This window comes from Balaenoptera musculus, chromosome X, assembly GCF_009873245.2.
Source record: "Balaenoptera musculus isolate JJ_BM4_2016_0621 chromosome X, mBalMus1.pri.v3, whole genome shotgun sequence".
NCBI classification, from domain to species: Eukaryota; Metazoa; Chordata; class Mammalia; order Artiodactyla; family Balaenopteridae; genus Balaenoptera; species Balaenoptera musculus.
Window position 1 is genome coordinate 57,646,427 of NC_045806.1, and position 23,863 is coordinate 57,670,289.

The following is a 23,863-nucleotide window of genomic DNA, read 5'->3' on the forward strand; positions in this document are numbered from 1 at the left end:
GGCCAAGTAATGAAAGGCCTAGTATGCCTTTAAAAGGACAGACCACCATAACAGGTATTTTAGTAAGATCATTCTGGAAGCTATCTGAAGAATAGATAGGAAGGGAAATGAAATATGGAGACCAGTAAAGAAACTATTGACAGCAGTCCAAGTTAAAAGTACTGAGAGCTTGAACTAAGTTAAGTAGCAATAAGAATGGAAAGATGGGGACAGATGGTAGAGATATTGAGGAAGTAGGATTGATACCTTCATAAATGGTTGGAAGTTGAGGGTATGGGTAAAGGACAGGGAGAATTCAAAATGATGCCAAGTACTCTTATGCTCTTGGTGAGAACATAAATCAGTACAAACTTTTTAGAGGACTATAAATGTGTATTCCCTTTGACTAAGCAAGTTCATCTCTCAAAGGAATACTCCACACAGGTTTGCAAAGGCATACATACAAATGTACATATGTTTGTAATTGCAAAATTGTTTGTAATTGCAAAAATATAGGAGCATTCTAAATATCCAACAATAGGAAATTGGTTAAATTACGGTACATCTATATGACAGAATACTGTTTAGCCATCAGAATGGTAGATTAGCTAACAAATAAAGCTGTACCTTACATATGCTGATACCAGAATATATCCAAGATATGTACTGTTGAAAACTAGATCACTCAACAGTATTTACAGAAGGAGTTGCAAATTCAGATCCTATGGAGGCCAGACAGGTAACATAAATGAGTAAAACAGGCTCAGTAGGAATGGATGAACTGGAGAGCACATCCCCCATCTAAAGGGCTCAGTCACTGTTTTGTTCAATTGTTGTCACAGAGTAGAATTACTAAAGGGAGAGGTGGAGGATAATCTTCACTTTATACTTTTTTGTACTTAGGTGTTTGAATTTTTTTAATTGAGCATGAAATACTTTTGTAATTAAAAATAAAGAAATTTCCGTTTTTTGGAAGGATGGATAAGTCAGATGACATTCAGAATTCTGACTTGGGCAAACTGGTGGTGCCATTGACTAATACAGTTGTCCCTTGATATCTGCAGGGGATTGGTTCCGTGACTCCCATGGATACCAAAATCTACAGTTGCTCAAGTCACTTATATAAAATGGCATAGTATTTGCATATAACCTACACACATCCTCCCATATACTTTAAATCATCTCTAGATTACCTACAATACCCAATACAATGTAAATGCTGTGTAAGTAGTTATAAATACAATGTAAATAGTTGCCAGTGTGCAGAAAAATCAAGTTTTGCTCTTTGGAACTTTCTGGAATTTTTTTTGCAAATATTTTCAATCTACAGTTGGTTGATTTCCATGGTTGCAGAACCTGTGGATACAGAGGGCTGACTGTAATAGGAAATACAGGAGGAGTGGTTTTGGAGAAAAGTGGTAGAGTTCAATTTGGGCTATCTTGTATTGAGATAGGACATCCAAGTGAAGACTTTCAGTAGGTAGTTAGCTATATAGAGGTCCAAAGCTCAGAAGAGAAGTCTGTACTATTTGTACATATGGATATTTTTTTCAAATCATCAGCATATAAAAATATAAGTGGATGAGCTCAAATAGGGAGTAGGGTACATTCCTTGAACCCCCTGATGCTGTAGGTGAAATATGGTTGTATGTTTTTCAGACCATAGCTTTATCATATTACCAAAGTTGTATGTGACCCAAAAAAGTTAAGAACCACTGTTAAGAGAGAATGTAGGATGAGAATATACTTGACAAATACCAAATCAACATTTAAGGGATCAGGTGGAGAATACTGAGGAGTGACCAGAGTGAAAGAAGGAAAACCAGAAGAGAGTAATGTCCTGGAAACCAAGAGAAGAGGAAAATGGCCAACAGGTCAAGTGCTACAGAGAAGACCAAAGAGAACGGTCATTAGAAGAGCTATTTCAGTGCAGTGGTAGAATCAAAAGCCAGACTACAGAAGATATAAATGAGTGAGAATTAAGTGGAGACTGAAATTTGCCCGTGAAGGGAAGATGGAAGACTGTAATCAATGTTTTGGAGGGGACGAAGGCATTTGGACAGAGGGGACGTTTGTATAGGTGAAAGAGAAGAAAATTAAGAATATAAGATAGGATCCCTATGAGAATGGGAATATAAACATTGAGAAAGTTTCTGCCCAGTAGCCTCTCATTTTCTCTGCAAAGTAGGAAACGGGGTTTTTTGCTAAGAGTGGGTGAGGTGGTGGGAGAGAGAATTTGAAGAGAAATGTAGATAAGGGTTTGAATTATCTGTTGTAGGAACTTTGAGGGTCCAGCTGAAGTTGGAGATCATTCATTTTTATAACAGCATCAATTGGCACAGTTGGGTAACTTGTCAGTGCTCATCAAACCACGTGAGGAAACAAGGCAGATGGTAGAATTGATTCAGGATTGGGATTTTGTTTCTGGATGTGTCACAAAGATCGGGAATTGACAGTGTTAGCAAGAAAAAAAAAGTTGATGGTTGAGCTTCTCAAACTTTGTCACCAAAGGTCCCTTTATAGCAGAGGATTATGACTACGTAGCCTCTAGTTTAGGGGGACTATCCCAAAGCAGCTCTACAAAAGCTTGAAATTTCTTTGGCAATTCATGTTTTATCTTTTAAATTTATACTGATTTTGTATTAGGCGAAATCTCTTTGTACTTTAACATGTTTCAAATTTCTTACCAAATTATTTTATATCCTCCCCCTCCCCCACCCCCACTCTCACCTCCATCTTCAAGTAAAACTGCTGATGAAGAAAGATAAATGACAGTGATCCTATAGCTTTCTTCAGTATACTGCTACACATTGCCTTAGTTTTTGAACTAAAGCCAGGAGAGGCTTGATAGAGACAGGAGTTAATGGGGATGCAAGTTTCCTTGAGATCAGAGCGAGAGAGAATGAAAAAACTGGACAGATACAAGGCTGTGATAAGGAAGTGTAGTATGTTGGCATTGAAACTTTCAGAGGTGAAGCAGTTTTTAGTAAAGACAACATTCTGGATATAGTCATGGATATGTTTGGCTGGAGTGGAGATGCGAACCATTGGCATGAAGATTTGCAAGGATTTTGGATGGGTGGTACATGTGAACGTTAGAGTAACCCACCATGATGGGGAGGGATTTGGAGCCAAGAAGATTGTGCCAGGTGTGCAAGTCCTTGGTGAATGTGAGTAGGTTAATGATGGTGAGTAAAGGTGAAGAGCAAAGATCTCAGACTCAAGTGGCCTATAGGGGCCAGGCAAGTAATGTAAATGAGTGAGGTGGGCCAGGTGTGGATTGTGGTAAACTGGAAGAGTACATATTCCATCTAAAGAGGCTTGTACTTTACTACATCTGATTGTTTTCCTAAGGAGATGAGTATCCAGTGTCACTAGGTATCTTAATTTTTCAGGAGAAGCTGAAAATCTGGATTTGTGTGTGTATGACATTTCCCAATTTTTTCGTATTTGCAAATAGTTAAAAAAAATTTTTTTAACTGTGCAAGCCAAATAAAAACATCTATCTGCAGGCCAAATCTGGCTCCAAGGCAGCTGGTTTTCAACCTCTGGCATAGTAGAGAACAAGCCTCAAAGTAGGAGGGATTTTTTTCTTTTCCCCAAGGGGAAGTAAATAATAATTTGGTAGCAGCAGTGGACAGCCTGGAAGGCTGTCTTCCCCACATCCTTAACCAGTGGGTGAGAGTGTAAGAAACCTCTGAATAGGGCTGTAAGGGTAAGTGGTGTCATGAGATAAGAAATGTCACATTTTTTATACTAAAAGGACACCCATCATGGAGTTGAAGGCACATATGAGATGTTTCCTACCATCAGGTACTATACACAAAATAATACTTTTGTTTAAAACTGTGTTGGTTTGGCCAGATACGAACCTGCCTGTTTCTAATTAACAGTAACAAAGTCCATGTGGAATCTATTCCCTGCTTTAAAATTTTTATTTCAAAAAATTTTACTAACCAAAATTAGTAGAATGGTATCTCTAGTTAACATTATTTTGACTCTTTCCATTCAGATCCTTCACACATAATATCACACTGCATAGTGGCGTATTTCCATAGCATTTTATATACCTTCATTGACATATCCCGTATTATCATGTATATGACACATGAGCTATATTGTACATAGCTAGAATGCTTAACACTAAGGTTATCATCGGGCAACAAGTGGAAGATAAGTAATACTCCAGATGAAACTGCACCTGGAAGTATGCAGTACACATTGGAGGACACAGTCTTGTACTTGAGGTGGTGGTGATGGACTGCACACTGATATCGGAGTTTAGGCCTTTAGGCCTTCCAGATACCACATAGGTACTGAATCAATCTCAGAGCCTCTGTTCATGTTCAAATTACATTTGAAGGAATGTTAATAATCAAGGAAACCCAAAACTTGGGATTGGAACTATTTGCAGTAGTCTTAAAAGGCACACAACATTCCATGTCAGTGAGAGAGTCATACAGATAAAGAAATCCTATCTGAAAAACACAGCCCACATTTTTTACTGGTCTTAACAAAGCCACAAAGTCTTAAGTAGTTGGCAGAGGCCTTAATACTTAACGTTTGATTTAAATTTAAGGTAAACTGCATAGTCTACCAATAGATTATGCCGAGCTATTCATGACGAAATCCCTTTTCCCAAAGAATTTCCTAGCAAGTTCCTCCTCCGGTGTTCTTCAAACCAAAAAGTCAACTCCAAGAAGAAGCCATCTTACCTACAATAAGTAGATGATATATCATAAAATCTGAGTGCCTGATGTTTTAGAATGCTCAATAGGACCCTACAATCTAGATTAGATAAAAAATAAATTTACCCAAAAAATCTCTAGGGTAGTTTTTTCCTACACTTTTGTTTGAGTAATTCCCAACCCTGTGTGAGCTCTAATAGTTGTTCTGCTTATAGGACTCTTTCCGGAGTTTTGTCATGTATGTGTGCAGCTTAGTATTCAGCTGAAGACTCAAGAGAGCCTTTCTGAAGATCTTAGGTTATTTTTCTGTGGAGTTCTCTTCTCTCCAGATCTGTCCTGCAATTTACAGCTGTTTTAGCCTCCTCAGACTCCACTATCTGGCTCTATGGCTTAGCGAGACTGCTGTGCTTTTCTTGGGTTTGGCAGAAAGCCAAGGACAATTGTAGGGCTCACTTCCTTTATTTCCTTTCTCCCAAGAATCACAGTCCTATACTTCCTGGTTGGAAACAGTTGTTTCATATGTTTTTTCCAGTTTTCCGGTTACAGTGGGAAGACTAGTCCAATAGCAGTTACTCTATCATGCCCAGAGGTCTTTTAGGTTTATGGTATTTTCTGACATACAGAAACTTCATTTTTATGTAGTTACATTTATCAGTCTTTGCCTTTATGATTTCTATCTTTGGTATAATTGTTTAAGAGACCTTCCCTACCCCCAAGATATCCAACTGTATTTTTTTCTAATACATATAACATTTTAAACGTTTGAATGTTTATTGATTTTTATAAATAGAATCTAAGGTATAAGGTAAATATCTAACTTATTTTCTCTTCCAAAGGATCAGCCAGTGTCCAAGTTGTATTTATGGAATAGACTATCCTTTTCTACATTAGTACAAAATACCACCTTTATCATATACTGAATTCTTATATATATTCTTGAACCTATTTTGGAGCTTTCTATTTTGTTTTATGTGTTTGTTTATCCAATCTGCACTGTTACCACCAGATAGTATCACTGTGATCATCATTCAGACTTTATAATTTTAAATTCCTCTGCTAGACTGTCTTCACCCAAGTATCCTAAATACACTCTAGGATCATTTTTGTTAGATTCCATCTTGTCCATAAATAGATAGGTAGGTAGGTAGATAATATTGACATTTTAATTTGTGGATTAATTTGAAGAGAGTGTATATCTTTATAATAATACGTTTCTTCATCTAGGAGCTCATGTTTCTTCATTTGTTCACATTTTCTTTTACCTCCCGCAACAAAAACTTCTAGGTTTTTTGTATAATTTCTAGGCATCTTTTGTTTATTTCTATATGTTTTATAGTTTTTGTTGCTATTGAGCATCTACTTTTTTCTTGTTGAGTTTTTCCCTAGTTAATTAATTAATTTATTTATTTATAAATTTATTTTAATTTTGGCTGCATTGGGTCTTCGTTGCTGCACGTGGGCTTTCTCTAGTTTCAGCGAGCAGGGGCTACTCTTCGTTGCGGTGCGCGGACTTCTCATTGCAGTGGCTTCTCTTGTTGCAGAGCATGGGCTCTAGGCACGTGGGCTTCAGTAGTTGCGGTGCGTGGGCTCAGTAGTCGTGGCGCACGAGCTTAGTTGCTCCACGGCATGTGGGATCTTCCCGGACCAGGGATCGAACCTGTTTCCCCTGCATTGGCAGGAGGATTCTTAACCACTGCACCACCAGGGAAGTCCCTATTCCTAGTTAATTTAAAAGTTTTGCTACTGTTGTACATGTGCTCCCCGCCCCCAAAGTGATTATTAAATCTAAAGGTTTCAATCAGTTTGAAGAATAGTATTGTTCATAGGTTAATATAATGCTTAAAGTATTTCTGTATACTAGTTTCTAAGTCTGTCCTTGAGACTACTCTGTAAGTTTGGCCATTAATAAATATTAAGGTTCTTTGTTTTTTTTTGTCAATGACTCTCCTTAGATTGGGGCCAAGATATAAGTATTCCTACATACAGGTTAAGTCTCTCACATCACTGAAGAGAATAAAATCTCTTTTGATCATAAAAATGGTAAAATCTACACAACATAACAATTTACCTTTTTTAACCATTTTTAAGTTTACAATTCAGTGGCATTAAGTACACTCACAGTGTTGTGCAACCATCACCACTGTCAATTTCCAGAACCTTTTCATCATCCCAGACAGAAACTCAGTACTCATTAAACAGTCACCACATTCTCCCATTCCCCCAGTTCTTGGTAACCTCTATTCTACTTTCTGTCTGTGAATTTGCCTCTTCTAGGTACCTCATATGAATGGAATCATACAGTACATAGAATATTTGTCCTTTTGTGTCTGGCTTGTATTTCACTTTGCATAATGTTTCCAAGGTTCAACCATCCATGTTGTAGCATGGATGAGGATTTCTTTTTTTTTCTTTTCTTTTCTTTTTTCTTTTAAACGAATATGTAACGTCTCTCTCCTATTCTTTACCTGCCATTCATGCCTCACTTAGCTTTAATCTGGTTCTACCCTGCCCGGCATACCAAGTGAACAGTATTACATAATTGCCTGGTATAGTGGGCACTTTTCAAGTCCTTATCTTGACCTCACCCCAGTATTTGACATTACTGACCATTTCTTCCTTGAAACTGTAGTATGATTGGCTTCATAACAACTTTCAGCTCTTACTTTCCTCCTACCTCTTTGACCATTCCTTTTCAATCTCCTTTACTGAATGTTCTTCTGCCTGTTCCTACAACTTCAATTACTACCTCTTCCCTGATGACTCTCAACTCTATTCTGGGGAAAGATCTATATATATCCCAACCACCTGCTGAACATTTCCTGTTGGATGTCCCAGTGGAACTTGAAACATGCTTCAAACTGAGTGTTCTTCCAGCCTTTCTCTATTCCAGTTTTCTCCCTCTGTCCTTTACTTGACTCACTCCTTTACTGTTTCCAATCTGGGTTGAATGAGGTACTAGCGTCACTGAGTAGCTACATCTGGAAACCTCAGAGTTATTTTTGATTCTTTCCCTTGAATAAATCCCCAACTTCCAGCATATCACTAAAACCCTCATTATATTTTGCCTAAATTATTACAATAAGTAGTCACCTGGCCAGTGTCCCAGCCTTTAGACTTATCTCTTTCTAACCTATCATTCACATTCCTGTCAGATAGACCTCTTTAATAATTCATACTTACAAAAAGGTCAAACAATACAGAAATAGATAGAATTAAATATTAAAGCTTCTTCCGGAGACACTGCTTTGGGAAAGATCCCCAGTGTTTTCCTTACTTGCTGCAAGTGGTAAATCCATCCTTCTCCTGGGAAAAACAAACAAACAAACACTTGTTCCTGCCCTCCTGCTCCTATCTCCCATAGTTTTATTCCCTAGAGGTAACAGTTTGGCGTATATCTGTCTATACTTTTTTCTGTACTTATACAAAACATGTTAAGTAATTACACATAAATAGTTTTTAACTTTTGGGGTTTTTTTTACAAAAATTTCATTTTTATAGATAATTATTCTGTAAGTTGCTCTCTTTGCTCATGAATATATCCTGATCCTCTTTTTTAAGCTTCCATTTTGAAATAATTTTAGACTCAAGAAATTACAAAAATAGTGTAGAGTCCTATATACCCTTCACCCACCTTCCTCCAATGGTGACATCTTACATAGCTGTGGTTCAATATCAAAATCAGGAAATTGATATTTATGCATTACCATTAACTAGATTACAGACCTTATTCAATTTGCACCTTTAAAAAAATGTATATTCATTTGTGCGTGTGTATAGTTTTATGCAGTTTTATGCCATCACACCACCACCACCACCATCAAGGTTTAGAACTGGTCTGTCATCACAAAAGAACTCCCTGACGCTACCCCTTTGCCTCCATGTCCCTCCATGTGCACCCACCGTTCTCCTTGTTCCCTGGCAACCTCTTTGCTCTTCTCCATCTCTATAGTTTTGAAACTTGAGCATGTTATATAAAGAATAATATAATATTTTTGAGATTGATTTTTTTCACTAAATATAATTCTCTTGAGATCCATCCAGATTATTGTGTGTGTCAGTAGTTAATTTTTTAAATTGTTGAGGAGTGTTCCATCTCACTAGAGTTTGTTCAACCATTCAATCATTGAAAGACATTCAGTTTTCCAGTATTTTGCTATTATGAATAAAGCTGCTGTGAACATTAGTGTACAGGATTTTGTGTGAATATAAATTTTCATTTCTCTGGGATAAATGCTTAAGAATATGATGGTAGATGCATGTGTGGTTTTGTGAGAAACTGCTGTACTCTTCCAGAGTGCCCATACCACTTTGCATTCCCACCAACAATGTATGAATCATCGTTTCTCTGCAGTATTTAGTATTACCACTATTTTAAAAAATTGTATTCATTCATCTATCTCATTGTGTTTTTACTTTGCATTCCCCTCATGGCTGTTGATGTTAAACATCTTTTCATGTGATTGTTTGCCATCCATATATTTTCTTTGGTGAAGTGTCTGTTCATTTCTTTGCCCTGGTTTTAATTGCGTTGTTTTCTTATGATTAATGAGTTTTGAGGGTTCTTTATAGGTACGCCCTTTATTAGATATATGATTAGATATATGATTTTTTTTTTTTTGGCTGCGTTGGGTCTGCATTGCTTCTCGTGGGCTTTCTCTAGTTGCGGCGAGCGGGGGCTACTCTTTCGTTACGGTGCGCGGGCTTCTCATTGCAGTGGCTTCTCTTGTTGGTGGAGCACAGGCTCTAGGCTCACAGGCTTCAGCAGTTGCAGCACGCGGGCTTCAGTAGTTGTGGCACGCAGGCTCAGTAGTTGTGGCTCACGAGCTCTAGAGCACAGGCTCAGTAGTTGTGGCGCCCGAGCTTAGTTGCTTCGCGGCATGTGGGGTCTTCCCAGACCAGGGCTCGAACCCATGTCCCCTGCATTGGCAGGCGGATTCTTAACCACTGCACCACCAGGGAAGTCCCTAGATATATGATTTACAAAGATTTTTTTCTAGCCTGTGTCTTTTCTTTTCAGTCTTTTGACAGTAACTTTGGAAGAGCATAAATGTTTAATTTTGATGAAATCCAATTTATCAATTTTTTCTTTTTGGACTGTGCTTCTGGTATGTCTCTAAGAAGTCTTTGCTTAACCCAAGGTCACAAAGGTTTTCTCTTATTGTTGTACATTTAAATCCATGATCCATTTTTTTTAAAAATTAATTAATTAATTTATTTTTGGCTGCGTTGGGTCTTCATTGCTACATGCGGGCTTTCTCTAGTTGTGGCGAGCGGGGGCTACTCTTTGTTGCGGTGCGCAGGCTTCTCATTGCGGTGGCTTCTCTTGTTGCAGAGCACAGGCTCTAGGCACGCGGGCTTCAGTAGTTGTGGCGCGTGGGCTCAGTAGTTGTGGCGCATGGGCTTAGTTGCTCCACGGCATGTGGGAACTTCCCGGACCAGGGCTTGAACCCGTGTCCCCTGCATTGGCAGGCAGATTCTTAACCACTGCGCCACCAGGGAAGCCCCATGACCCATTTTGAATTTATTTTTATATATGGCATGAGATTTAGGTTGAGGTTCATTTTCTTTTTGCCTGTGGATGTCCAATTGTTCCATTATTGTTTGTTGAGAAGACTGTTCTTACTCCAGTGAGTTGCTGTGAGCACCTTTGTAAAAAATCAGTTAAATGTGTGGGTCTGTTTCTGGGTTTACTTTGTTCCGCTGACCTATGTATCTATCTGTCCCTCTGCACATTGCCGTGATTACTGTAGCTATGTAGTAAGTCTTATCATCAGGTAGAGTGATTCCTTTCACTTTATTCTTTTTCTAAATTGTTTTCTTATTCTTTTGCCTTTCCACGTAAATGTTAGAAGAATCTTGTCTGTATCTACAAAAAAGTCTTGCTGGGATTTTGATAGGAATTGAGTTAAACCTATAGATCAATTAGGGGAGAATTGACATCTTTACTGATCCTGTCTTATTGTTAGTACATGGAGATCTCTATCATTCTTTTTAATACATTCCATAGCATAAATATATATATATATATATCATAATTGATATCCTTGCACATTTGTAGGAATATTTTTGTAGGAAATTTCGATAGATGTTCTAAAATTGTGTTCCAAAAGGGCCATACCTGTTTATAATAAAAATAACAGTGAAGGAGAATGCCTGTTTCCCTACAGCCTGTCCAACACTGGAGATTATCAGTGTTTTAAAATCTTTGCCAAATTATTTCTGTAAAATTCAGGTATATAACTTAAACTAAAATTTTCCATCATAAAAAAGTTACATGTGCATTAAAAAAAAGCAAACCATATAGAATTGTATATAGTGAAAAGGAAAAATCTCCCTGTCCTTCTCCTTTACCCATCCCATTCTCCAGAGTAGTGTTAGTTTTGGTGTGAAGCATTCTGGGCCTTTTTCTGTACACACCATATACTTTTTCTTTTTTTGACAAATGAAAGCATATATTCTGTTCTACAATTTTCGTTTTTCAGTTGACATTATATTATGGACAATTTTTCATTCATCTAAGTATGTGATCTTGTTTAAGTAAAATCTGTTCATATGTGACTCAAAAAGGCAAAAGAGTGAACTGAATATCATTTTGAATGTTTCTGGAAAAAAAATCTAAATTGGATTTCTACTTTGCTTTTAAAAATACTGTGGCTGCTTGCTATGGAGAACAGTATGGAGGTTCCTTAAAAAAAAACTAAAAATAGAGTTACCATATGATCCAGCAATTCCACTCCTGGGCATTTATCTGGAAAAGATGAAAACTCTAATTCAAAAAGATACATGCAAGGGGACTTCTCTGGTGGTCCAGTGGTTAAGACCACGCTTCCACTGTAGGGAGCATGAGTTCAATCCCTTGTCGGGGAACTAAGATCCCATATGCTGCACGGCACAGCGAGAAAAAAAAAAAAGATACATGCACCCCAATGTTTATAGCAGCACTATTTACAATAGCCAAGACATGGAAGCAATGTCCATCAACAGATGGATGGGTAAAGAAGATGTAATATATATATACACACATACATACACACAATTGAATATTACTCAGCCATAAAAAAGAATGAAGTAATGCCATTTGTAGCAACATGGGATGGACCTGGAGATTATCATACTAAATGTAGTAAGTCAGACAGAGAAAGACAAATATCGTATGATATCACTTATATGTGGAATCTAAAAAAATGATACAAAAGAACTTATTTACAAAACAGAAATAGACTCACAGACATAGAAAACAAATTTACAATTACCAAAGGGGGAAGGTGGGGGGAGGGATAAATTAGGAGTTTGGGATTAACAGATGCACACTACTGTATATAAAATAGATAATCAACAAGGACCTACTGTATAGTACAGGGAACTATATTCAATATCTTGTAATAATCTATAATGAAAAAGAATCTGAAAAGAATAGATATATATAGATGTATAATGGAATCACTTTGCTGTACACCTGAAACTATCGCAACATTGTAAATCAATTGTACTTCAATTTTAAAAAAATACTGTGGCTGCTACTATGTATAAAAAGGGTACAATGATATATTGTATGGCACAGGGAATACAGCCAATACTTTATAATTAAATGGAGTATAATCGATAAAAATTTTGAATTACTATGTTATGCACCTGAAACTAATATATAAATCAACTATACCTCAATAAAATGTGTGTGTGTGTGTGTATGTATATATAAATAAATACTGTGGTTGAAGTAGAGGGAGATTGCCCAGTGGTAATTGTCTTTTGACATTTCATTTCTGTGAGAATACTTGTTTGTTGTTCAAGAATTCATTATCTGCTTAAGTTTGATAGGGAATAGACATAAGATGTCCATAAGTTACTAGCCCTCTTCTCTTATGTACTGTATTGAGCTAGTGAATAGTGATATAGCAATCTGTTACAAGGCATCATCTCACTGAAAGTCCTGTACTTATGGTGAGCGAGATATTATAATATGCTAGAAAACAAATATGCACCAGAAAGTGTTAAGGCTACAACAAAGCCCACATTTCCAAAAACAGCATTTGGGAAAATAAAAATTATTATTTATTAAAAGAAAAAGGAGATATAGAAAAATAGGCTTTCTGTCAGCCTAGGAGTTTCTGTAATGTATTGTCAAGGCAGTGTATTTTTTGTGGTGCCAGGAGAAACAAAACAAAGCCTTATTACCGGGCTTCCCTGGTGGCGCATTGGTTGAGAATCTGCCTGCCAATGCAGGGGACACAGGTTCGAGCCCTGGTCTGGGAAGATCCCGCATGCTGCGGAGCAACTGAGCCCGTGAGCCACAACTACTGAGCCTGCGCGTCTGGGGCCTGTGCTCCGCAGCAAGAGAGGCCGCGATAGTGAGAGGCCCGCGCACCGCGATGAAGAGTGGCCCCCACTCGCCACAACTAGAAGAAAGCCCTCACACAGAAACGAAGACCCAACACAGCCATAAATAAATAAATAAATAAAAATTAAAAAAAAAAACCTTATTACCGTGAAGGATATAAATCAATATTAACTTCCCCGTGTTTATTCTATATAAGCTATTACAGTTGGCATCATGTAGAGGTAGGTGAAGAGTATAGAAAGAAAAATGGGCACAGAAAGAAAAATGGCCTAAATCTAATAAGTGATTGCTGTAAGCTCCATGGAGGCAGGAACCATGTCTGTCTCATATCCCCAGTGTGTAGGATAATGCTTGGCACGTAGTAAACACTCAGTAAATATCTGTTGAATGAACTAACGGCCAAAGAAAGAGGTGCAGTACCAAGAAAAAGTGGAGAGTGGTGCTGTAGAAGCTTGGGCTTAGAGAATTTCAAGGGAAAGTGAACGTCAATTGCATATGTAACATAGCACTTCTAGGGTTGAGTCTGAAAAATGTTGAGTGGATTTGGCAGTTAGCATATCACTGTTGACCTGATGAAAACAGTTTCAAAGAAGTGTTCTTTAACACTGCCTCATTCTCTGACACAGTTGCTACTTTCTCTACGATCCCTTAGTGCTTGGTATGTTATTGAAATTATGAGTTTGTGTATATTTATCTTCCATGAAGCCTTGAAAGGGCATCAAGCACAAGGACTTATCTCTTGTTTTTTGTTTGTTTTGTTCTGTTTTTTATTTTTGTATCTTTGTATCATCAGAGCCTAGCACTATACCTGGCTTACAGTAAGTACTTAAAAATGAAGAGTTAGGCTGTTATAAATTTTATTCTTCAAGAAAAGGTGTTTTGAATTGTCTATATTGTTATTTTTCTAATTGTTGTAGAAATATGAGATGAGTGTGTTTAGCTAAGGCTATGTATGTATTTTTTAAGTTGCTAAATGGAATGGTCCATTTGGGGGAAAAAAGTATTTTAACGTTCTTTGGGACTTTTAACGAGGTAGGTCCTGAATGTAGATCCTACCCATGCCCAGTGAGATTTATTACCCCAGTTCCCCTCTGGATTTTCTAGCTTCTTGAGTTTCTAGTCCTGATTCTGAGTAAAGTTCTGTTACAATGGTTTGAGAGCTCAAACCTTTTATCTTGGAAACTAAACATCTTAATTTGCATTTGATCTACGTCATACCTAATGTAAAGAGCCTAGCTACAGTCTGAAAGGTTAGATTCACTTCTCTTTTTACCTTTTCTGGACCTAGTTTGAGATAAATATCTAAGAATTGGGAGAGCCCAAGCTCATCTTTTTTGGGATCTGTGGACTATGCATAATTGAATTTAGTAGTTCTAGTTTCTTTAGGAATTAGCTGTGCAGATTTTTCCTTTTTTTCTTTTTAAATCTGGCACTGATTTTTTTTAAAGCTTTCTACTGCTACTGAGATTTTATTTTTTAATTTTAATGATTCACATTGCAACACATGCATATCCCCCACACCGTTCACTGTCAGGATAATAATTTATGCTTGTTTTGGCACAGTGCTTATCTTCTTAGGAGGAAGGTTATTTTTAGTATTTGTGGAAATGTTCTCAAAGGAAATAGGAGCTTAGAAGTGATCACAAACCCCCTTCTCTTGGTTGTGCAGGACTGCTCACCAACTCAACTGGTATTTTTCTCTGAAACCTTTTAGATAGCAATAATACTTGTTTTCCCTCTCTGACTGGAACCACAAAGCTTGTAACTTTCTTCTCTTCTCCTGACATTACTAAAGAGGGAAATTAACTTAGAAATGACAAAAGGAATTTTCTTTGATTTTGGTGGAATATCAACTTTCCAAAGCTGTCATTGGAATTATCACTATTTAAGGACATTTGATTTGAATTACATGTGATTCTGTAGGCTACTGCCAATCCTTATGAATGAGGCAAAGTATAAATATAAATATATTTCTTTGATATTTACAGTTCCTTTGCCATGATTTACTAAATAAGGAGAGAGAAGAAAAACAAAATATATTCAGAAAAACATACATTTTTGCAAATGGGTCACTTGTTCTCCTGTAGGGCACAGTGATAATTCATAGGCGGTTTTATCTTTCACATTGATTTTCATGTCATCCTGGAAATTACTCTTCATAAATTCTGATTTTCTGTATAGTAATCCTTTAGGGACCGGGAAATTGGAATTCAGTTTCTGCCTCCTCTTTTTCCCCCCACAGTAACCACAGTATCTTTATTATTCCCGCAGAGGCCCTGTTGTCTGTGTATGTCTTTTCACTGGATGACTCTTTTCTTCCTAAGCTGTGAAACTTAAAGCTGATCATCCTACTTTTATTTGTTTGTTTATTTATTTATTTTTGGCTGCGTTGAGTCTTCGTTGCTGTGCACAGGCTTTCTCTAGTTGCGGCGAGCGGGGGCTACTCTTCATGGCGGTGCACGGGCTTCTCATTGCGGTGGCTTCTCATTGCGGAGCACGGGCTCTAGGTGCGCAGGCTTCAGTAGTTGTGGCACGTGGGCTCAGTAGTTGTGGCTCGCGAGCTCTAGAGCACAGGCTCAGTAGTTGTGGCGCACGGGCTTAGCTGCTCCACGGCATGTGGGGTCTTCCTGGACCAGGGCTTGAACCCATGTCCCCTGCATTTGCAGGTGGATTCTCAACCATTGCGCCACCAGGGAAGCCCTGATCATCCTACTTTTAGTAAGCACCTGATTGCTGCAGAATATAGAGCAATATTTTTAGCATTATGCAGATGGTTATGGACCCCTTTGAGAATCTGATGGAAAACTATGGATCTTCTACTCAGAAAAATATGTATTATATACAGAATTCTGTTTACAGTTTCAGGAGGTTCATGGATCTCTCTCATTACCACTCCATTCAAGAATTTCTGGTATAGGGACTTTCCTGGTGGCACAGTGGTTGAGAATCCGCCTGCAAATGCAGGGGACATGGGTTCAAGCCCTGGTCCAGGAAGACCCTACATGCCGTGGAGCAGCTAAGCCCGTGCGCCACAACTACTGAGCCTGTGCTCTAGAGCTCGCGAGCCACAACTACTGAGCCCGCGTGCCACAACTACTGAAGCCTGTGCGCCTAGAGCCCGTGCTCCGCAGCGAGAAGCCACCACAATGAGAAGCCCACGCACCACAACAAAGAGTAGCCCCCGCTCACTGCCCGTGTGCAGCAACAAAGACCCAATGCAGCCATAAATAAATAAATAAATGAACAAACAAATAAATAAAGAATTTCCGGTATAGGTAGGGTTAAGAAAATATCTGTGTATTTTTATCCTTTTTTGGTGGTGTTAACAGTGGTTTGCCAACTCCACCACCATCTTTCATCCGAAATATTATACTTCAGTGCCACTTTGCATATAGTAGAGTAATAGAGTTAAATAGCTGAAACCCTTGTAGCTCTTGAGAGCATGGACTGTGAAAAACTGAGAACAGACACAGCTAGTAATCAAAACACACAGAGAAGTATCTCAGCTATATAAGTAAGTGTATTTTTTTATATTCTGGGGGCTTTATTAGTGGGTATTTATTTTATTTTTTTAGGTTTTTTTTAATATAAATTTATTTTATTTATTTATTTATCTTTGGCTTCATTGGGTCTTCGTTTCTGCACACGGGCTCTCTCTAGTTGCAGCGAGCGGGGGCTATTCTTCGTTGGGGTGCATGGGCTTCTCATTGCGGTGGCTTCTCTTGTTACGGAGCACGGGCTGTAGGCACACGGGCTTCAGTAGTTGTGGCTTGCAGGCTCTAGAGCTCAGGCTCAGTAGTTGTGGCGCATGGGCTTCAGTAGTTGTGGCTTGCAGGCTCTAGAGCTCAGGCTCAGTAGTTGTGGCGCACGGGCTTAGTTGCTCCGCGGCATGTGGGATCTTCCCAGACCAGGGCTCGAACCTGTGTCCCCTGAATTGGCAGGCGGATTCTTAACCACTGCGCCACCAGGGAAGCCCGTGGGTATTTATTTAGAGTTGTGTGTTGCAAAGAAAATGGGCGACGAAGAGGTCACATCTTTTAAATGGTTTAAAGTAAGAGAAAACTTTGCAAATGTATAAAACTAATTTTTCCTTGTATTATGAGAGCATTGAGATATTGAAAGGGTTGGTTTATGTTTAGGTTTCAAAACTGAAGAGCTGAATTCTTAATCTATAGGCTGGAATTTGAGCGATGAGTCAGGTAGGTAGGTATAAGAGCCAGGATACTGCAATAAGCTGATGTTGTACTGGCTTGGTGAAGGAGGGCTCTAACCTGTATGCAGCCTGTTTTCTCTAACATCATGTATTTCTATCAACATGAAAGCTTGTCTGATAACTTTTGCAGTCTGTCTCCGTCAGTACTTTGAGGACCAACCTACTGGTGGCCCTAGAAGATTAGAACTCAGAAACTTCAGCTTCGGTCTTCTTATCACTCAAACTATTCTTGACTGTGAGCCAGCTCTGGCTGTCTTTCTACATGTCCTGAATATCTTTTGGTTGACTGCGTTTTCTTTCTGGTTTGTGTTTGGCACAGTCAGCTTGTGTGAGGACACAACTTTACTTATCTTTTATAAAGACTAGATGACCTGGGACTTCCCTGGTGGCTCAGTGGTTAAGAATCCGCCTGCCAATGCAGGGGACACGGGTTCGTGCCCTGGTCCCGGAAGATCCCACGTGCCGCGGAGCAACTAAGCCTGTGCACCACAACTACTGAGCCTGCGCTCTAGAGCCCACAAGCCACAACTACTGAGCCCGAGTGCCACAATTACTGAAGCCCGCGCGCCTAGAGCCCGTGCTCCGCAACAAGAGAAGCCACTGCAATGAGAAGCCTGCGCACCGCAACGAAGAGAGCAGCCCCCCGCTCGCCGCAACTAGAGAAAGCCCGCGCGCAGCAACAAAGACCCAACGCAGCCATAAATAAATTAATTAATTAATTAAAAAAAAAGAACAGATGACCTATGCTTGTGAGAGATTTTAACTGAAGGAGACTTATTTATTTGTATAATAGCTTGCAATAATCAGAGTAGTTACAGCACGAAAACTTCACGTGGTATATTTTTTATCCTTTACATCCTGATAAATAGTAGATTTAATTCAAGCATCACCTCCTCTGTGAAGCCTTTCCTAATTCTTCTTTCCTTCTTACATCCCAGAATTGGCCACTTCCTCCTCTATGCCTCTACTGAGCCCTGTATAGATTTTTTCACTGCATTGTATTGCCCCATTTGTTTATAGTCTATCTCACTGTGCTAGACCATAACTTCTTGAGGATATGGTCTATATCTTACTCCTTTCTGTGTCTAGTGCCTGGCGCCTAGAAGGTACTCAAAAATGTTTTATGAATGAGTAGGTGAATGAACAGTATGTTAAAGACTATTATAAAGCACTTAAGGCAGGGAATAAAAAGTCAGATGTTTTCAGGGTCCAGGCGTAAATGAGTTAAGCAGACCTGGTAGGGACCAACGTAACCTGGGAAACACATGCCTTATCTAAAAGGGACAGCTGCTACTCAGATCCAGCCCATCGGTGCATTATGAGAATGCTAACCCTGTGTTGCCACATCTTTCACTTTTTTAAGAGAAGCCAGACATTTGGGTTTTTATATGAAATCTCTTGATTGTTAAATGTTGCCAACTAAGATTGTTTTTAACTTTTTATTGAGGTATAGTTTACGTACAGAAAAGTATATATTATGAGTGCACAGCTCAATCCATTTTCACAAACTGAAGTGATTTTTTTTAATTGAAGTATAATTGACCTACAGCAGTATGTTAGTTCCAGGTGTACAATACAATGATTTGACATTTCTGCACATTATGAAACGATCACCACCTGAACTGATTTTTTTGTGAGCCAAATAAAACTGGATTGACCTGCAAGCCACCAGTTTGCAACTTGTGACAAAAACTGTATGGGGAGCTGTGTAGTTTGGTTAAGAATCACCTAATAGATTAAAGTATCTTAAAGAGACACATCAGTCAAATGCAGTGTGTGGACCTTATTTGGATTATGATTCCAAAAAATCAAATGTAAAAGAACATTTGTAAAACAGTTGGGGAAATTTGAATGTTGACTGGCTGTTTAATAATATTAAAGAATTATTGTTAACTATTTTAGGTGTAATACAGTTGGTTTTTCTTTTTTAAATAGACTTTATTTTTTAGAGCAGTTTAGAGCAAAATTGAGCAGAAGGTACAGAGAGTTCCCATATACCCTGTGCGCCTACACGTGCTCAGCCTCCCCTGTTATCAACGTCCCCCACTAAGTTGGTAAATTTGTTACAATCAATGAACCTACATTGACACATCATTATCACCCAAAGTCCATAGTTTACATTAGGGTTCACTCTGGGTATTGTACATTCTGTGGGTTTTGACAGATGTATAGTGACATGTATCTACCATTATAGTATCATACATAGTTATTTTTTTAAAGAGTCCTTAAAGACACATACTGAACAATTTATGGATGAAATGAAATGCTGGAATTTGCTTCAGAATAATTTGGGAAGTGTCAAAGTTGGTGTAAATGAAACAGGATTGACCATGTATTGATAATCATTGACACTGAGTAATGGATGGGTACGTGGGAGTTCATTTTATTAGTGTCTCTGTATTTGTATGTATTTGAAATTTTCCACCTCCAAAAGTAGAGCAAGAGTCCAAGTTAAAGCTGAAGCATGATTCTTTGGATCTAGGATAATGGGACACTACCACTGGTGACAATGTAAATTTCTGGAACTGAAGTCTGCAAAGGTAATGGCATTCTCTTCATTTTTAGGGCCTGAAAGTCAGTATACCAAGACTGCTCAGGAGATTGTGAACGTCTGTTACCAGACATTGACTGAGGTAAGTGGTAAAGAGGAGGTCCCCTTAGGATCTAGCTTTCTGGAATCCCTTTGTTCCCTAGAGTGATGAAGAGGCCTTCTCTGCCTATCCTGTTTTAAAACGTAATATCCCACCCCAAACCTCAACCCACATCCCTTATTTCCTTCCCTGCTTTATTTTCTTACCTAGCACTAAATGTTTTTAATAAACTATGTAATTATTTACTTTAATTACCATATGTGTCCTGCCACTAGAATAGAAGCTCCTCGAAGACAAGGATTTTCATTTGCTCCTTTTACAACTTTTGTATCCCCAGTGTCTAAAACAAATGTTGAATGAATTCACTAATTTTCTTTATTTCTCAGTATGATGAGCATTTGACTCAACTTGAGAAGGATATTTGCACAGCTAAAGAAGCAGCTTTGGAGGAAGCAGAATTAGAAAGCTTGGACCCAATGACCCCAGGGCCTTACACACCTCAGGTGAGTCTGAGGACTAGAAGCTTCCTCTTACAGTTTTCTTTTTGGTTTGGGAACTTGGGAGCATGTTAACAGATGTATTTACTGAGATACCCTTCTTCTCTGTCCTTCCTCTTCATATGCCTTTCGTGTGCTTTCTTGTCTTCTCAAAGGCTAAGGTGAGTGAGGGCCGTGGGTCTTGGTAGCCTTGTTGAATCCAGAAGAGACAGATATGGGATGAATGAATGGGGTGGGGTCTTAGTTGTTTAGGCAGTATTTAGGAATACCAGATTCCTGACTACCATAGCCAAAGGCATTCTCTTGAGTCTCTGGAGCTCCCTTGCCTCATGCATTGGGGTTCTAGGACATCCCTAGAGTATAGACATGGGCCACATTGTTCCTGTGCCTTATAGATGCCTGATTACTCATTCCCTCTGAGATATCTCAGTGTAGCTCAGATGTCACCCATTTTCCTGGATTGACTCACTCTCCCCGTAAATGAAGACAGGTAATGTTTTATAATGTTCTTCAATTTTCATTTCAAAGACTAGAGAGCAAGATTAATAAGAAATTTTTAGTCTTTCGGATCTGACCCTTGAATATACTAAGAGTCTCTTTCATCTATACTATACTCTTAGAGGGCTGGTATATTTGAAAAATAAGACTTACCAGAATATAACTGTATTGGAGGCACTGTGGTAAAGTGGAAAGTACATGAAGGTTGGTATAAAACAGTCCTGGGTTTGAGTCTTAGCTCTGCTGCTATCTAGCTTTGTGAATTTGGGAAGTTAACTTAACCCCTCTAATCCAGTTTCCGTTTCTCTAAAGTGTACTTTTCAAGATTGTTGTAAACATTAAACAAGGTCATTTGCCCAGCACATAGTAGACATTCAGGAAATGTTTATTTCCTTATCTGTATGAAAGTCACCTACAGGATTCTCAGAGGCCCTTTCAAATTTAACCAAATATTCTAATGCAGATTTCTCCCAATTCCCACTGGAAAACGTTTTTCCATTCTGCTCAGGTTTCACTCTGAACTAATAATGCAACCTGTGTGATCTCTGTTGGATAATTGCTGTCTATATCTCATTCATGCACTCTCCCTATCTATCTTTTACTCTCTCTTTCACCCCAAAACCTAGGCCACTGAGGGGCCAAGTATAAAGAGCCCTAAGATACTTCTTCCAGGCCCAGAACAAGGAAAGGCTCTTGGAGTGTGTGGGCAGATTGGGTCAAGGGGGCTTGGGTGAGTGATGTTGCCCAGGAAGGTCCTATTTGCTAATAGGCCCACAGCTTCCGCAAGACCCTTTGTGGTAAGTTAAAGCCTGGGTTTTAGCCATCATTCCCCAGGCGAGTCTAACTACTGAGTGGCGTGTGGTTTGCTCTGCTCTGTGACAGCCTAAGGCTAGCCCTTTGGTGAGTCAGAGCCTTAGACCCAGAAGCCATCTTCCGTTCTTCCCTTCCCCTCCCAACTATCTCAAATGGCGAGGAAAACCTGGCAACTGTTCTCCCTCAGGAGCAGTAGCTGTTGTTTTGTGCAGTTAAGAGGATCTCCTATGAGGAGTAGGGTGTAGGTATTGCCTCTTCATTATTCCAGTTCACTCTCTGATCATTGCCTTCGCTCATATATACACGTTTTAAATTAGTAAGCCCAGTGCATTACTTATAAACCTGAGGAAGATGCGCATGAGTGATTGTCCTTACTCATTACTACTCTCAAACCCAAATGCTATTAAAGTGTGTTTGTGTAAGTTTAACCTGTCATAATACAATTTTGTTGTGTAGAAACATGACAGTAATCGTACTTTACTTCCAGCTCTAAATGGTGGTAATCAATAATGTATCTTCACTCAACTGTTTCTACCCAGCTTGTATTGCACCATACGTTCAGCTTAACACTTTCTCTAAAATTGCTCGCTTTACATTTTCCCACATAGCGTTTCATTCCCTGATTTTCTCTTCTTTTGTTCCACAACTAGTTTATTTGCAGTGTAATGCTTTGAATTCTTTTTTGCCTCTCTTTCTCCAAAACCCTGTTCCCAGTCAGCCTTGTTTGTTTGCTTTAAAAACAACAAAACCAACAACAAAGTAACACACGTGGGTTTTTTGTTGATAAAAGTAACATGTTCACTGGGACACATTGGAAAATATACAGAATAAATAAGTTACCTAAAATCAAGTCCACCAGTCAGAAAGAACCAACCACTGTGAACATTTTGGCATGTTTCAAATCTGTAATGCGTGTACGTGTGCGTTTATAGACACATTTTTAAAGTGAAATTGGTCATTATGATTTTGTGTCTTGTTTTCGCTTCACATTATATCATGAGCATTTTATTTCATTAAATAGTCTTTGAAAACATTTTTTAATAGCCGCATAATACTTCTGCCCTTAGCCAGCTTTTTAGAGAACGCTTTCCTACTTTAACAGCCTGTTCTTTTTTAGTCCCTCCTGCCCTCCTTTCACTGAATAGTCCATTTTTTAAATCCCTGTTCTCTTTAGGAGAGGGAAGAAGGAAGGATATGCTCCTTGGGTAAGGAGCATATACACATCTCTTAATTCTCCCAAACAACCTTGTGAGGTAGACATTATCATCCGTGTTTCACAGTTGAGGAAATCAAGGCTTAGAGAAATTAAGTAATTTGTTAAAGTTACTCTGCTAGCAAATGGTAGAGCCAGGACTCAAACCCAGGGCAGTTTACTCCAAAGTCCATGGTTTTTCACCATGCCATTTTGCCTCGTAGCATCCTCTGGTGAGCTCATAAGCTCTTACCCCATTCCATGCTCTGGTTGGAACTGAAATTTCTTTATCCCATTTTCTATTAGATGTCTCCAAACCAAACAATCCAAATGGCACTGGTATGAAGCCCTGGGCCTAAAAACAATAAAACAAGGCTTAGAAGAAATTAGGTTATTGACCATAAAGGCTGTTAGGACATAGAATTGTCCCATAGCTTTGATGCTTTTCTGCTTCAGGCTTCTGATCATATACATCAGATGCCTCTCTGCTAGAATGAGCAACATTTGTGAGATTCCCAAAAACCTGTCCATAAAACTATGTCAAAACTATGTTTTCTCTTTAAATGGATTGTTCTGCATGACCTTTTTCTGCAGTGAATACTCTAAAGAGGAGTTCTCTGTATTTCTTGCTCCCTTTACTAAATAGAAGCTAAGTTGTATGATTTGTGCCACAGCCTCCTGATTTGTATGATACCAACACATCCCTCAGTATGTCTCGAGATGCCTCTGTATTTCAAGATGAGAGCAATATGTCTGTCCTGGATATTCCCACTGCCACTCCAGAAAAGCAGGTGACACAGGTAGGATATTCTTCTTGTGAGATTGGTAGTATGCTTGGGGGTAGGGGATGGGGGAGTGATGGTGGTGATGTGTGGACATGTGTCAAGGATGATGATTGGACCCCTTGGCCCTGGGAATGAAGGCCTGGAAATGTGATTTCAAGGTGGGACGGTGGCAGGCCGCATGACTGGCATTGTCTTCTCTCTGTCACCATGGGCAGAGTCAGGCACAGCAGAACTTAAGGGAAGGTACAAGTGTGAAAAGTGTGTGAGGC

At 38.9% G+C, this 23,863-nt stretch overlaps 1 protein-coding gene across 13 annotated transcripts in view; it reads left to right on the forward strand.

Annotated features, from left to right (window-relative positions):
• The window catches only part of TAF1 (TATA-box binding protein associated factor 1), a 93,234-nt gene that overhangs the window by 56,068 nt on the left and 13,303 nt on the right, over positions 1 to 23,863 (forward strand). For 7 of the 13 annotated variants that reach the window (XM_036839226.1, XM_036839222.1, XM_036839221.1 and 4 more), the window contains 4 exons: positions 19,784 to 19,851; positions 20,196 to 20,312; positions 20,462 to 20,467; positions 23,484 to 23,609. In XM_036839226.1, coding sequence (XP_036695121.1) covers positions 19,784 to 19,851; positions 20,196 to 20,312; positions 20,462 to 20,467; positions 23,484 to 23,609 — 317 coding nt within the window. Of the gene's footprint in view, positions 1 to 17,537; positions 17,621 to 19,783; positions 19,852 to 20,195; positions 20,313 to 20,461; positions 20,468 to 21,430; positions 21,805 to 23,483; positions 23,610 to 23,863 lie in introns of those variants that run through there. The other 6 variants (XM_036839230.1, XM_036839224.1, XM_036839228.1 and 3 more) reach the window with 3 other exon arrangements.